Source organism: Podarcis pityusensis (assembly GCF_964106645.2).
Source record: "Podarcis pityusensis genome assembly, chromosome: 1".
In the NCBI taxonomy this organism is placed as follows: Eukaryota; Metazoa; Chordata; class Lepidosauria; order Squamata; family Lacertidae; genus Podarcis; species Podarcis pityusensis.
In genome coordinates this window covers 131087349-131103676 of record NC_138028.1, presented here as the reverse complement: position 1 = coordinate 131103676, position 16328 = coordinate 131087349, and the positions used below count along the sequence as shown (strand labels likewise).

The 16328-nt window shown below is 43.1% G+C and overlaps 1 protein-coding gene across 2 annotated transcripts in view; it reads right to left on the bottom strand.

The window, feature by feature from the left end:
- The window catches only part of PARD3B (par-3 family cell polarity regulator beta), a 599449-nt gene that overhangs the window by 195544 nt on the left and 387577 nt on the right, over nucleotides 1–16328 (bottom strand). For both annotated transcript variants that reach the window (XM_081015796.1, XM_081015795.1), the window contains one exon: nucleotides 12531–12641. In XM_081015796.1, coding sequence (XP_080871922.1) covers nucleotides 12531–12641 — 111 coding nt within the window. The remainder of the gene's footprint in view (nucleotides 1–12530; nucleotides 12642–16328) is intronic.

Genomic DNA, 16328 nt, shown 5'->3' with positions numbered 1-16328 from the left:
CAGCCATGCTATTGGCTAGGAAAGAATTACAGTGGTACCTCCGGTTGTGGATGGGATCCGTTCCAGAGGTCCGGTTGGATCCCGTGGTTTCCGCAACCTGTGCATGCGCATGTGGTGAAACCCAGTAAAATATTTCCGGGTTTGCCGCGCACGCATCCCGAAGTTTACATAACCAGAGGGTTATGTAAATGGAGGTCTGACTGTACTACCCCTCCCCCCACCTCCCCTCAAACCATAACTGTTTCACCACAAGGAAGGCTAGTACACATACGGCAATGTGCTTAGCTCAAGTCTTGCCTGATCCCGACAACCTCCAACTTACAACAAGCTCTTGACTTTTGTTCTCTATACACTGTGCAATAACTGACAACGCATGTAGTCTTTCAGCCCCGACTCAATAACGTAAACTATGGTAGTGCTTATCTGTCTTCTGAGTGCTTATCATCACAAAATTATTGACCAATGTAAAACTATAGAATACAAAGAGGCAAGTATTTAGCTATTGAAGGTTTTGTTTCTGTGCTCCATTCTTACACTTCATGGTGAAACACTTCTATTTCTGAACTGCTTGGAGAGCTTTTCGTTAATGGGTGGTACAGAAAATATAGATAAATTCCAGGTTGCAGAGGAGAGGCATCATTTCAATTTTCATCTTTTTCATGGAGCTGTGTGTGTGTGTGTGTGTGTGTGTGTAGTGTAAGCTGTCATTTGTTAATGAAAATATGGAGGAAGGAGGGAAATCATATTGTATGGCACATATTATGAGAATTCAGTTGTGGCTACAACAGGCTGAATTATGGGCTGTGGCAATAAAACCATGGTTTGATGCAGTTCCAAAAATCATCATATGGCACCAAGGTACCTCTGTGGTTTATAAGCCACAAAACAAACAACAACAACAGAAAAGAGAAAGGCATTCAGGTACGAAAAATGTCTATTTCCATCCCCATCAAAGATGTATGAGAAACTTGATCTGTGGTGAACTGACCCAATAGACATTCACTGTGAGGCTAGAGGAGTAGGAATACAAAAACAGAAGGCTGAAAGCACACTGTTCTGCACTGCAACAGTATAAAAGATTTATCACCAGTTAAACACACAGTGTGATATCCCTCCCAATTCTGCAAAACATTTTTGGCCGGGGAAAGGAGCACCAACAGAGCGAGTGAGAAAGAGATGCCTTCTGCAAGACTTGGAAAGCCATTTTTTAAGGTTGACAGTTACTTTAAATCATTGTTATTTATTTTCAAAAGATGACCAGTGAGAGTTTGATAAAAGAAGACGTCTGACAAGTAGAAGATCAATAGAAAAGGGATCTGTTGCACACACATCTGCTGGAATTCAATTCAGGTGCAAGCACAACTGTCTTAACTCTTCCTGCAAGCATTTCCTGGTTTAGCAGTAGCAGATTAAGCCGTATCAGAAAGTGTGGTATAGTCACAAACGAAGCAGTGAAAACGCCCTGAATAGAACATCTGTGAATATTGCTACTGTAGGATGGAAAATTGGAAGAAACACATAAGTTTTCCATTTTGGTCCACAGAAGTTTTCCGTTTTTGAATTACTCAAAAGTACAATTTGTCAAGAGCTGTGCAGCACATCTGTCAAGCTCCAAATCTGTTTTAGTTAGAACTTTATTCTAAAGTTGCTACTTTATTCTAAATGCTGCGTCACACTCTATGGATGGAAAGATACCAAACTGTTTACACTGGCCTGTATGTCAACCATATTCCTTAAATAGCCAGTGGAGAAGTGAAACTGCTGCTACATGATTTGGTGTGTATACCAGCAGAAGATCTGAATATCCTATCCTTTTGTCTTGTGCTTTTGCTGTTTCTTTGGAAACCAGAAATCTGATAACTTCATGTAGTCAGCATAAAATAGAATGACGACCTTGTCTAGCACAACACCAGCCAGTATATTTCCCCCCATAAATTAGACATACCATAGCTATGCTGCTATGATCTAATAAGAATCTAAAAGTAATTAACTGATTTTTATAAAAATATATATATCAAAAACCCAACCTTAATCAAATATGTATTCTTATCAGGGTTCTGAGGCAGCAGTAAATTGGGACATTTAAAAAACTGGGACCTCATCCAATCTGTGATCTGATCAGGGTTCAATGGTTATAATAAATTGGGACTATTAAAACTGGGATCTCATCCAAAACTTTATTTTGTCTAAACCACAGAACCTAGCGGTGCTGCTAAGTCAGGAATATTCAATGAACAGAAATGCTGTGTTGAATTAACTCTTACCAAATACAATGCAAAATGTATAGGAGATTCAACACAGATACACTCGTTCTAACATTGCATTGTGGTTATAATAACATTAGCTATGTTTTATTTGAAATCCAATAAGATTTTCTAGTATAATATCTTTCTATATCTATCAATACAATTACTATATAATGTTATTTTAGAAGCAATAATAATAATAATCTATTTCTGCTATCCATTTCGGGCACAAGCTGAGGGACAATCTACCTTAACGTTGATATCCACTATCACTTGGAAAAGAAAAGAAAAAAGATGAAACATTGCATAGGTTAGAAATAGATTTTCAAGTCTCCAGCATCCCTTCAAATATACAGGCCTGGTTCAAAGGTCACAATAATCCAAACTGTGTCTTACTGGGACCACGTAGATGTTTGGGCTCATAGAGAAGAACTCAAATCCACTTTGCTTCTCCCTGGTCCTATTTATTCCCACTGGTCCCATCACCTCCTGGCCAACAGAAGGGGAAGAAATGGAGGCAGTGAGAGATTTTACCTTCTTGGGCTCTATGATCATGGCAGATGGTGACAGCAGTCATGAAATCAAAAGACGCCTGCTTCTTGGGAGAAAAGAAATGACAAACCTAGACAGCATCTTAAAAAAGCAGAGACATCACCTTGCCAACAAAGGTCCGTATAGTTAAAGCTATGGTTTTCCCAATAGTGATGTATGGAAGTGAGAGCTGGACCATAACGAAGGCTGATCGCCAAAGAATTGATGCTTTTGAATTATGGTGCTGGAGGAGACTCAAGAGTCCCATGGACTGCAAGAAGATCAAACCTATCCATTCTTAAGGAAATCAGCCCTGAGTGCTCACTGGAAGGACAGATCCTGAAGCTGAGGCTCCAATACTTTGGCCACCTCATGAGAAGAGAAGACTCCCTGGAAAAGACCCTGGTGTTGGGAAAGATGGAGGGCACAAGGAGAAGGGGACGACAGAGGACGAGATGGTTGGACAGTGTTCTCGAAGCTACCAGCATGAGTTTGACCAAACTGCGGGAGGCAGTGGAAGACAGAAGTGCCTGGTGTGCTCTGGTCCATGGGGTCACGAAGAGGCGGACACGACTAAATGACTAAACAACAACAATGTCTGAACCCAGGCTTATGGTTAAGCTCTCTGTTCACTAACCCTGAAATGTAGCCAAGATTGGCACAGGAGTAAAAAGAAGAATACTAGGCAGGAGAATGTTGGGCAAAAGATTCCTGCATTGCAGGCGGTTGGATGAAATGACCCTCATGGCCCTTTCTGACTTCTAGGATTCTATGAAAGTGGCTGTGAAGCAACTTTGCCCAGATGCTTGCATGGTCCCAGCAAGCCATAGTTTAGCTTACTGTGCCGCGTAAATCAGTTTCTCTCTCTCCCCATACACATGAATAAAAATGTTTTCTTCTTCTTCTGTGGGATGAATGTAGCTTGTGCAGGATGCTCAGAGCTGCAATATTAAATTCCACTTTCCAGAACATATGTATTGATTTAATGAGTATTAACATAAGCAAGGCTCAGGACCGGTAAGACAGGGGAGAACAATTCTATGGTGTTGGAAGGCTTCCTAGAAGTAAACCACAAACTTGAAGTCATTTGCAAAGTCCTAAGTCTGAGAATCACTTGCTTAAATATTCAGTCCTTGCCGGCTGCTGAAAATAAGAGCCAGATGTACATTCAACTTCTTACTTTTCTGCTTATACAACTTATTTTCTCCAGTGAGAAAACCACAGGCGCAAGTGTTTTTATTAAGAAAATAAGCTCCTATCACAAAGGAACAGGCATCAAGTTTTAACTGTATGCAAGGTTGTGCCAGTGGAGTTCCATTGGCTCAATGGGACTTTGTTCCCTCTCTTCCCCAGTAAGCCCCCCCCATCTGCTCCAGATAATCCCCCCAACTTTCTGGAGATTATTTTGAGGGATCAGGGGAAGGGGCAGGGACTGGAGGGGATAGGACAAGGAGAGCAACATCTGATGCAGGGCATTGACTATGTATGGCCCTTTATATTTACAATTTATATTCTATCATGAGCTTTTATGAAAAAATACAATAAATTATTCCATATATACACCCATTTTTGTGTGTGTATCTCTATTTATTTATCAGCAGAAATATGTAAGGATCTCCTGAAAATAAGAATCTCAGTGGGGATACTTAGGAGAAAGAGGTAAATAATCAAGAAAACAGCTCTCTTTCAGCAGATACTAATATTAAATTCAGTTTTTAAGAAGAGGACAGATTATCACAAAGTACAAGCTACTCAATACATCTGGTTTACTTTAGATAGATCTTCAAAGACAAGAAAGCAACATGAGTAGCCTCCTAGGTATGAGTGAGGGAGACACTTTTCATTTCAGAAAAGGAAGCCTGCCTCTCCCCATATTGAAAGTTTAATCTGTAGTGGTTTAAGACTGAATCATCTCAATTAAAAAGAAAATACACTGAAAGTAATGTTTTCCTTTTATGGGTAGACTTTAAGCCTTTGAAGCTGGTCTAGCCAAATTTTGAAAAGCAGCAGCTACACAATGACTTTATGCATACCATAAAACAGATTCACTCTGATGAGATAATAGCTCAGATTACGAAGAACTAGTAATCTGCTCTCTGCGAAAACTATCCCTGGGAAATGAAGAACAGCAGTGGTCTCCTTATGGAGAACGGATCTTTAGTTTTGAGTCACTGATGTGTCAAGGGTGACTTTCACCTACAGCTTTAGCACATTGTTGGCTGGACCAACAAATATTCTCGTGTCTAAATGGCTAGGTAAAGGGACCCCTGATCATTAAGTCCAGTCACGGATGACTCTAGGGTTGTGGCACTCATCTCACTTTACTGGCCGAGGGAGCCAACGTTTGTCCGCAGGCAGTTTTCCCGGGTCATGTGGCCAGCATGACTAAGCCGTTTCTGGTGAACCAGAGCAGCGCATGGAAACGCTGTTTACCTTCCTGCCGGAGTGGTACCTATTTATCTACTTGCATTTTGACGTGCTTTCGAACTGCTAGGTTGACAGAGCAGGGACCGACCAGCGGGAGCTCACCCCGTCGTGGGGATTCGAACTGCCGATCTTCTGATCGGCAAACCCTAGGCTCAGTGGTTTAGACCACAGCACCACCTGCATCCTTCCTGTCTAAATGGCTAGCCGGTTGTCATCTGACTGGTTTTGTCCGGCTATTGCCACTCATAGATGAGCAGCTTCTTCCAGGCATAAAAGACACTGAAAATTTACCAGAAGCTTCAAAGGGGTGCAGCTTAGCTATGTTTACAATGTGGACTACACTCTCTGTGCCAGCATCTCCACAGGAACCTCCAACGCACAAGCAGTCAGTGCTGGTGGTGAGGAGGGGAAGAAATCTGCACATTTGAGCTTTGGCTGAAAAGAAAGCCAGGTCCAGCCACAGCTCTGAAGACACTTAAAAACAGGAAGGAATAGGAAAACATGGCGCCCATGCTGTAGAAATGTGAATAAGAAAATCTAAATAATACACACATAAGTGGTGGTCAGGTATTTAAACAATTTAAAAAGCAATTTACCACAGGCCTTTTCTAAGACTTATGTGGATTTTTTTCCAGCAGTAAGACTTGTCATTTGACACCTGCCAGGTGTCAGAACATCCCATTTACTGTTGAAAAGACACTTGACAGCCATTCTAGCCAATCTACACTTACAGAGGACATTGTGCTTCCTTAACTAAAATTCTTTTGAAGAGCTCACCCGTCAGCCTTTGTGACAACAGAAGATTTTCTGGAAATGTTTATCACAGAACTGTTCCCATCAGTTGGGCCCAGTCAGAACCAAGATGGCCGCTTTCAGAGTAATCCTCTCCACTTTGTGCGTTGGAGACATTTGCTTCACAGAAGGAATTGCTTCGTGTGACAGCAAGCTTTCCCTCTGACTTCTCTGAGATGTTTTCACTCTTTTTTCTTGACAACCAAGCCAGGAATGAGGTCAGGCTGATCAGACAGGTTGGCCCCATTCTCTTTGCAGACATCTCTCAACACAACCGAGTGACTTGGCGGGAGAAGAAGAGAGCATGTTGGGTATTTTTACACTTTTCATGTGTTACACGTTAGACCAGGCTTTCTCAACCTCGCCCCTCCAGATGTTTGTGGCCTACAACTCCCATGATCCCTAGCTAGCAGGACCAGTGGTCGGGGATGATGGCAATTGTAGTCTCAAAACATCTGGAGGGCCGAGGTTGAGGAAGCCTGCGTTAGACCAAGGCAATCTTTATTTCTCCAGTCTCAGTGGCTGGCCAGACTGGCCAATTCTTATCTGACTGGTTGGGCTTGGCTCCTACCATCCAAAGAACAGCTGCTTCTTTGAGGCTTCTCTCCCCGGAGTGGACAGTACTTGTACTAGCCATCAAAAATGCAGTTTTCACCTAGCAGTATTGTAGGAACCCAGGGTTTTTTTGCATCCGACGTGCACCACATGTGAAACTGTTAATGGGCCACAGCAAACCAAAACAACTGGAATATGAAAACCTGTGACACCCGCAAAAACAAAACAAAACCCTACATTGGCCTGTTCCACCAGTCCTTGGTTAACAGAGGCCTCAGTATTGGGTGGAAGGAGGGCAGTGTATCAGAAACTTTCTTCTGAAAAGCAGCACAGAGTTAGGCCAGAGTGCTTGGCCTTGGACTAATTCTCTCCCTGTTTCCTTTCACCACCAACACCAACAAAATCTGCCATGTTACCAGGCATGGAAAGTGAGCAGTAGGAGGCTAATGAACTTTTACCAATGATACCAAATTTGTTGTTGTTTAGTCGTGTCTGACTCTTCGTGACCCCATGGACCAGAGCACGCCAGGCACTCCTGTTTTCCACTGCCTCCCACAGTTTGGTCAAACTCATGTTGGTAGCTTCGAGAACACTGTCCAACCATCTCGTCCTCTGTCGTCCCCTTCTCCTTCTGCCCTCCATCTTTCCGAACATCAGGGTCTTTTCCAGGGAGTCTTCTCTTCTCATGAGGCGGCCAAAGTATTGGAGCCTCAGCTTCACGATCTGTCCTTCCAGTGAGCACTCAGGGCTGATTTCCTTCAGAATGGATAGGTTTGATCTTGCTGTCCATGGGACTCTCAAGAGTCTCCTCCAGCACCATAATTCAAAAGCATCAATTCTTCGGCGATCAGCCTTCTTTATGGGTCCAGATACAGAATTAGGAGAGCAATTAAAATCTCCTACAAGGCCAAGTTGTTTGTACCTGTGGCTTTCGCACACCACATACAATACTCCTTTCAGCCCCGGGCCCGCCAATTGTTACGTTTTACGATAAATTAATTTCTCTCCTAGTAAGGAATGTGCAGAGTCTACATTCTAGTAAATCTTTCCTGAAGCTTTCGTCCATTTGGAAGGCAAGACAAAGTATGCAGCTAGTGAAGTCATAGTGGCAGCAAGATCTATGGCACCGACTCTCAGTGCAGTCGCCGTTGCCAATATGTGCATTAAAATCTTAGGCCTGAATTACATTATACATTATGGGATTAGTGAATCTGGGGACAGGGTTATAAAACTCATCTTTACTGTCTATGTAAGCTATCATTAGGTGAGCAGTCAATAACAACATAAAGCACTAAAGTTCCACTCAACTGGATAACTTGGAGCTTATCTTTCAAACTCTCCTGCAATTCCACCCCTCCCAGTAATATGTCACAAGGAAGGAAGATTTCCCTTTTTCTTGTTGTTAATATCATCTGCTACCTTTCCAAGGGCTGAGCAATAAATTATTTTTACCAGCCCAAACTAGGCTCCTGAGTTACTTCAGACTTGTCTTCCCTAGGGACCAGTTCACATTGTAAATGCGTGTTCGTCATTTGATGACTGAAGCATCACACAGGCGATTTGTATCTGCAAACAAGCTAGGTAAAGGGTAAAGGGACCCCTGACCATTAGGTCCAGTCGGGACCGACTTTGGGGTTGTGGCGGTCATCTCGCTTTATTGGCCGAGGGAGCCGGCGTACAGCTTCCGGGTCATGTGGCCAGCATGACTAAGCCGCTTCTGGCGAACCAGAGCAGCGCACGGAAACGCCGTTTACCTTCCCGCTGGAGCGGAGCCTATTTATCTACTTGCAGTTTGACGTGCTTTCAAACTGCTAGGTTGGCAGGAGCAGGGACCGAGCAACGAGAGCTCACCCCGTCGCGGGGATTCGAACCGCCGACCTTCTGATCGGCAAGTCCTAGGCTCTGTGGTTTAACCCACAGCGCCACCCACGTCCCATGCAAACAAGCTATCACTCATCTTATCCATCCATCCATCCAAAAATACAGTCAGCATAAAATAATCACTGAGTGCCCAACCAGTAGTATAGGTGGTCGCAGACACCATGGGTTTGAAGACAGTTATTTCTCAAGTAGCTTGGCTCATCAGATTAGACAGGGGAAAACTGTGGAACTCCATGCATCTGCTAGTACGAAGCATTCCTACACGCTGTAATGGACTTGTGACGCAGTTGCTAGCTACCACTGCTCCAAGCAATGTGAGCTTGAGAGTGAGGTTATGTAGATATGACAGAGAAAACAGAAATAGCCTGCTTATCTCAAGTCATCCTTTGGGAATTCACTGGATAAGCATCCCCCCCTCCCTCACAACAGAATTAAAAGGATATGAAATTGCCCAGTGGAAAAAAAGGTGATATTTCAGCTCTCGTTAATTGTGGGATAAGAATCAAATATGTGAGTTAAAAATATCATCTAGGTTCATCAGCTTCTAAGCACACCTGCTGTTCTCCATTTCAGTCTCAAACATTTCCAGGTCAGAAAGGTGAATAATTATTAGAGAAGATAAACCAGAATTATAAAGGCATTGAACTGACTGTTTTTAATAGGTTCTTACCAATTAACTGTCACTCCAGGGAATACATTCTATTTCAGAGGAGAATTTATCACTAAAAGAAATGTTAACAACAATTATTCCACGTCCAATTGGAACATTAGCCCTAGAAACAGACGGGATCATTCCTTCAAGTCTGCCAACGATTTTGCAAATGACACTGGCCCTTTAACAGATGGGACGCATACTTCTTAGCTTGCCAGGATCCTAATAAAAGACATTGGCTCCTGTAAATGAAGGACACATACCTCTCAAATTGCCAGCATCCAAACGGGGAGTTAGAAGTTGAAAATAAAGGAGGACCCAGGCTAGCAGTACTAGGCATATGTTGCAGAAATTTCAGTACCACTGGTGCAAACCTTGGCCAAATACTAATTAATTTGTAAAAACCACTTATGTATATTCAGGATAAAGTTCCATTTCTACTAGACAGACTGTCAGTCATGCCATAACAGAAACTGGGGAGGCAGTGTTTCGCTTCTCAGTTTGTTTGGCATGGCTGCTGATTTTGTGATTGTCAGATATTGTTAGAAGATTTCATCATTCTTATAAAGCTTTGATCATATTTTTATGTAGAAAATCATGTTATAAACAAACTATAATGAAACAATTTGCTGCACTGAGCAACCAGAACTAATTAACAGAATTAATTTTGTTCATTGCTGGGAGATGTGGTCTTGTATTTTATGACATTTAAAGGATTTTCATTGTTTTTCTTATGAGTTGGCAGTTTATAAATGCCCCAAACAAACAAACAATAACCATTAGCCTTCTGGTCACAAGTTGTGACCTGCCAAGCCAAATGATGTCCGTAAGCCATGCACCACAAACTTACCTTTTCTTGATCCCTGGAAGATCAGGGCTCTAAATCACACATGGAGCCTAAATGTTTACAGCTGGCTCCCTGCTGCAAATGTTACCATCACAACACATAAAAAGTGATGTGACAAAGTTCCACCTGCTTGCATGAATGCAATTGTGTGACGAGGAACACCTGAGGAGGTTTTAAGTATTTACCTGTACTTGGGATCTGTCTCCCTCCCCCCCCCTCTTTTAGTGCGGAAACAGATACAGCTTGAATTATGAAGGAAGAGATGGGTCTTTAATTAAATCCACAAACCCACCCCTTATCTCCACCCATTAGTTTAGACTAATTATCTTTCAGAGACGGAAGCTAAGCAGGCCAGTGCAAAGGGTTGGGGGAGAACTCACTTTTGGCAGGTTCAAGGAAATCCTAGGTACAGCTGTAGCAGGACAGACTCTAGTGCAGGCACATAAGCAAACTCGGTCCTCCAGATGTTTTGGGACTACAACTCCCATGATCCCTAGCTAGCAGGACCAGTGGTCAGGGATGATGGGAATTGTACAGTGGTGCCCCGCAAGACGAATGCCTCGCAAGACGGAAAACCCGCTAGACGAAAGGGTTTTCCGTTTTTGAGTTGCTTCACAGGACGAATTTCCCTATGGGCTTGCTTCGCAAGACGAAAATGTCTTGCGAGTCTTGAGATTTTTTTTCCGCTTCCCCCCCCCTTTATCTAAGCCGCTAAGCCTTTAATAGCCTTTTAGCAGCTAATCCGCTAAGCCGATAAGCCTTTAATAGCCGCTAAACCGCTAATAGCGCTAATCCGTTAAGCCGCTAATAGGGTTGCTTCGCAAGACGAAAAAACCGCTAGACGAAGACACTCGCGGAACGGATTAATTTCGTCTTGCGAGGCACCACTGTAGTCTCAAAACATCTGGAGCGTCGAGGTTGCCTATGCCTGCTCTAGTGATTTGCAAAGAGGATGTTGATTGCACACAGGGTTCAGACATGACTGTCTGGTTAGGGCCAGAGTTAAGGAAGGTAAATTCCAGCTGCAGTCAAGGAAGAATCTCAATGAAGAACCTAGCCAACTCGTGCTGTTTGAGAGCCAAAATAATCTGTCCAGAATGATTGACCTGCAAGCAGGTATTTGCCTGAAACCATCAACTTTGGCCATGCTGTTTCTGTACAGAACCCTTAACTAGTTTGTTTCTGGCTGTTCTGGGGGAAGGGAACATAGAGGTACCACTACTCAGCGTGCTTCCCAACCATCTCCAAATTACTCCCCCGCTGCCCGCTTTGGGTTGAAATGCCAGAGCGTCCAACCTAGAGATGGCTGCACAGTGATGGTTCACGATGTGGGTTGACAGAAATGAACAGGGGACCTGAGAGTGAGAAGAAGTCTTCCCCTTTTCCATGGATGTTAGGCATCAAGCACTGGCTTTGTCACTCGTACCGTGAAATGTGCTAATAATGGATGCAAGGAAACAAAGGCAGTGTGTAGTGCAGGCTTCCTCAACCTCGGCCCTCCAGCTGTTTTGGGACTACAACTCCCATGATCCCTAGCTAACAGAACCAGTGGTCAAGGATGATGGGAATTGTAGTCTCAAAACATCTGGAGGGCCGAGGTTGAGGAAGCCTGCTGTAGTGTGTGGTGGACATGTAAAGAGGTAAAAGCTTACTGGGAAATGATACATAATGAGTTAAAGAAAATGTATAAAAACACATTTGTTAAAAAGAACCGGAAGCATTTTCATTGGTTACAGTGGGGGAAGAGATACCAAAGGGAGAAAAAAAATATTTATGTATACAACAACTGCAGCAAGAATCCTTTTAGCCTAGAGTGGCTGGGGAAACCCAGCCAGATGGGCAGGTTATAAATAATAATAATAATAATAATAATAATAATAATAATAATAATAATAAAATAATAATAATAATAATAATAATAATAATAATTATTATTATTATTATTATTATTATTATTATTGGAAACAACAAGAAATACCAACGAAAGGAGAGTGGCAGATGAAGATGATGGACTTTGAGGAAATGTTGAAGCTGATAGGGAAACGACCAGCACAATCAAGTATTCCAAAAACACTGGAGGAAACTTATACAATATTTGAAGGACCATTGTGAGCAATTAACAACACTAGCAGGGTTGTGAGAAGACTTACAATGATAATTGTTCTTACCTTTCTATATTTATTCAAAAATTGTGACATTTTGAATGAGTGAAACGTAAGTTGGAGAATGCATAAATGCTATGATATCAAGTTTAACTCTGAAAACCAAGAGGCGGGAGGAAGGGGAGTCAAAGCTCGTAAGAGCAAAATAAGTTAGGTGGATAATGAGGATGTGTTTAAATATTATAAAATGGAAACTCAGTAAAAATATAATAATAAACAAACAAACAAACAAAACCAGTGTGTAGCGAAACAAAGTGAGGCTTGCGGTGGCTCAAGAGTCTGGCAAAAGACTGAGGAGAGCTAAACAACATGGAAGAGAGGAATGACTGACGCACTGGTTGCAGGATGACTGGGGTGCTATGGAAGCTGTATCTGCTCTGGCTTCTTGGCCATCTTCAGTGAACACAGGACAACATATACCTGTCGCTCAGACTCACCTCTCCCTCTCCTCCTTCATCTTTTCCAGGTCCTCTTCTCTGAGGGTGCCATGCTTGGAGTTTCCCTTCTGATCACCTTTGGCACCTTTCTCTTCTTTTTTCTTGCCAAACCTAATCAGGAGAGGTGAGATTAAAGTAGGCTTAGAAACAGGAGGGAAAGTGGGCATAAACCCAAACCCACATGATTTAAACAAGTACAGTATAATGTGCTTCTGCTACAAGTTGGATCCTCCTAACAGAGGGTCCATGTTGTGCTCGGCCCCTGAAACCCCTCCCCAACTGGCTTGTGGGTTGGGCTTGCCCAACTCCAAGCCAGTGGTGCCACAGTTATGCCACTGGCTTTTAGGCAACTGGCATCGTGGCAAAGGTTGGGGGTATAGCATGTTCTCCATAATAGAGAGCACGTGTTGCGGTTGGGGCCAAAAAGGCCACCCCACTGTTGTCGGGCAAATTGGCCACATGCTGTGATTGGGCAAGGAGTGTTGCTGGGGAGAATCTTATGTTGCTAAAGTATGGGAGGGGTCAGAGGTCTTAAATACAGGGCTCGCAGCCTGGGGCCTTCTCTTGGGCTGCGTGCACCGGATCACCTGCCCACCCTCCCTGAAAAGGGGGGGGGGTTCATTGTCTTCTGACCTTGCTATGCCTGTCATGGGGTCATCTGCCTTGGGGCAGGGGCCTGGTAGGAATTTTGTCCATTTGGCTGATTGGCTGTTGCCATTTGTTTTTTGCTTACTGCGTAGCAACTCGTCACAACTTGTAAGGTTGGCGGTTAGGCATTGGTTAAAATTGGTTGGAGGAGGAGTAAGTGCCAACCCCTCCAATGGTGGTGCTGAAAGGGAATTCTGTTAAAGGAATCCAGGGGCTTGCCATCCCTTTCGTCCTAGTCCCTGGCATCGGACTTGGGCCGTGCAAGCCCCAGGGGGCATGAGGGTGAGAGATGAGGGACTGATGTCCAGCTTCATTTCTCCCCAATATGGTTCTCCCTGACTGGCTTCCGCTGGAATCCGGAAGTCGTTCTGTCCCTGGGCAAGGACAGATAGCCGTAACCAATGCCTAAGCAACCATTCATGTGTGTGTATTTAAATAAAGTTGTGGCCAAATTCATGCCAAAAACCTTAAACAAAAATTGATGTGTGAAGTGTGAGTTATTGGGGTGGCCCTGGGGGACCTCGATGAGCAACTATTAGGCAGCGCGACGTAGGGACCTCCTTTTGCTTTGCCTGCCGAACACCCGCCCGCCCACCCGTTAATTAGGTCGTGTTTGGCCTTGCTTTGGACTTCGGTTGGTCGCCTGTTTTGGAATGGGGGCTGGGTAGGATTTTTTCCCAATGTGGCAGATTGGCTGTGGCCACTTGGTTTTTGCCTACCTCTTCGCAATTGTCACAGCTTTGTAAGGTTTGGCAGTTAGGCATTGGTTTAGGGGAATGTGGGGAGGGGAGGCACGGCCATCACCTGCCCTTCCAATGAATAGGGTATTCCGTTAAAGGAATCCGGGGGTCTGGATCTCGTCTGAAGCCTGGAGAGGGGCTAGGGCCATGCCAGGACCCCCGGGAACTCCAGGGGTGAGCACCAGTCAATATACACTGACGGAGATCCCCCTGCTGGTTGTTCACCCTTACAGGGTTCCTACAGGGTGGGACAGGAGCCAGATATCGTTTTGATACCAATGCCTAAGTCAATACCAGTCACATTTGTGTATTCAATAAAGTTGTGGCCAAAATTTGCCCATTAACATTTAAACTAAATTCTATCTCCACTGTGTCTTTATTTCCATGAGGGACGGGTTTTGGGGCTCGGAGCACAACTCCTAAAATAAAGCTGATATGTAACTAAACATTCCTCAGAGTATGAATTAACTAATTTTCCATACACTTGGAGCTTAATTTTTCCAAGACACATGAGTAATGCATGCTAGAGATTTCTCAAGATGTTAAATGAATGGAGTTTTCAGTGCTAAACTATTATTAGCATAAATTTCGAAGGAGCTGAAGGGTCTTCTTTCCCCAGGGACAGCTTGTGTGTAAGTAATCCTTTGGCAGCCTCCAAGCTAACACAAGGAACCACCAAACCATATCTTGGTCTCATCAATAAAAGCTCCTACACATCATGCACAGCCTAAGCTGCATTCTCTTTACCTCTAAAATAAACGTTATGCGTAGACAGCATCAAACTAAATGATACTACATTGGATGAACAACAAAAATAATCTACTTTAGGAAAACCACTTTGCAAAAACTCAATACTCTTTTTCATTACGAACAAGTAACCTGCATATGGTAGTGACATAAAAGGTCCTGCAAATAATGGTTTTCAATTGTGCATATATATATATACACACACACACACACACACACACACACACACACACACACCTCCTATGCTGAAAACCCACTAAGCATTATGGATTAGAACTGCAACTTTTATAACCAAGACTAATGCCTGCAGTTGGAATGTTTTATCTTCTTATTTAGTTATATGCATTATGCTGCTTTTTCTGACTCAGATTTGCATGTAGGACTGTTTCTTTGAAAATTTGACCATGCAATACAGGATTTTAAATGAGGGAATGCAAATGATATGGAAAATACATATGAATAAGGATTTTTTAACCAATATATCTCTGACCAGAGGACATTGGGGTGCCCTCCTCTGCGGACTGCCAAATTACAATTTATTTATTTTTTACTTAAAGCAAGAATCACAACATTGGAAACATATAGCACCGATTTAGTTCAGCAAGGAAAACAAATGCCATTGATGAAATGATATGACATTTTAGGAATTAATTATTTGTGTAGCTCAATACATGCTGAATATTTCATATTTCGTTTGCCATTCATTCCTAATGCCATCTATTTAACAGAAAGCATTTATCTTTGATTTCCATAGAACTAGGAATTAGAATCGAGATGCAATAGATGTGAGACAACATCTCCCTCAGTTTAAATACTACCTTCTGCCTACTGAACCCTTGTAGATAACTTTACATAAAACTACATGCCCCAAAATGTATCCAATAAGCACATTTCATATTTATCGACATAATCTTCAGGTGATTTTAAAAATCCCGTTTCCCATCTGTCTAGAGAACGTTCTTTTATTCATTAAGTAGGCTCTCCATGGCCTCAAGCATGTTGGCTGAACTATATTTTCCTCTTCAATATTGGCATTTCTCCAGTGACCAACACTGAGATCTTGGGTTTCACGGCAATCTGATAGAACTCAAGTTACTAATGAATTCAAGCAGTGAGACTATAGCACACCAAAAAAATTAGCCCCTAAAAGGCAACACAGTACCACAGAGTGTCCCACAAGTGTTCGCTGCAGCCTGAAACAGTCTTACCGTAAAGAAAAAATGTGTACAGTATATAGACAAGATCAGGCATAGGCAAACTCGGCCCTCCAGATGTTTTGGGACTACAACTCCCATCATCCCTAGCTAACAGGACCAGTGGTCAGGGATGATGGGAATTGTAGTCTCGAAACATCTGGAGGGCCAAGTTTGCCTATGCCTGGACAAGACAGACACCATTACGTGCAAATGCAGTCTGCTACAGATGGGGTCTGAAAGAGTAGGCCTTTGGAAGTCTTCCTGCATCAGCCTAGGTGATGTGGAGAGCCTTCTACATACTTTGACTATGGGTACAATTATGACTCTGTCAGATCATGGATAACCTGGATTCAGTAATCTATGCTCTGGTCACCTCCGCTGCCTTGTGCATCACTGAGCATTATGAAAGGGCAGAACGTTGCTCAGTTTATTATTGTTGCATTTTTACTGCCAGGGAGAGGGAGATG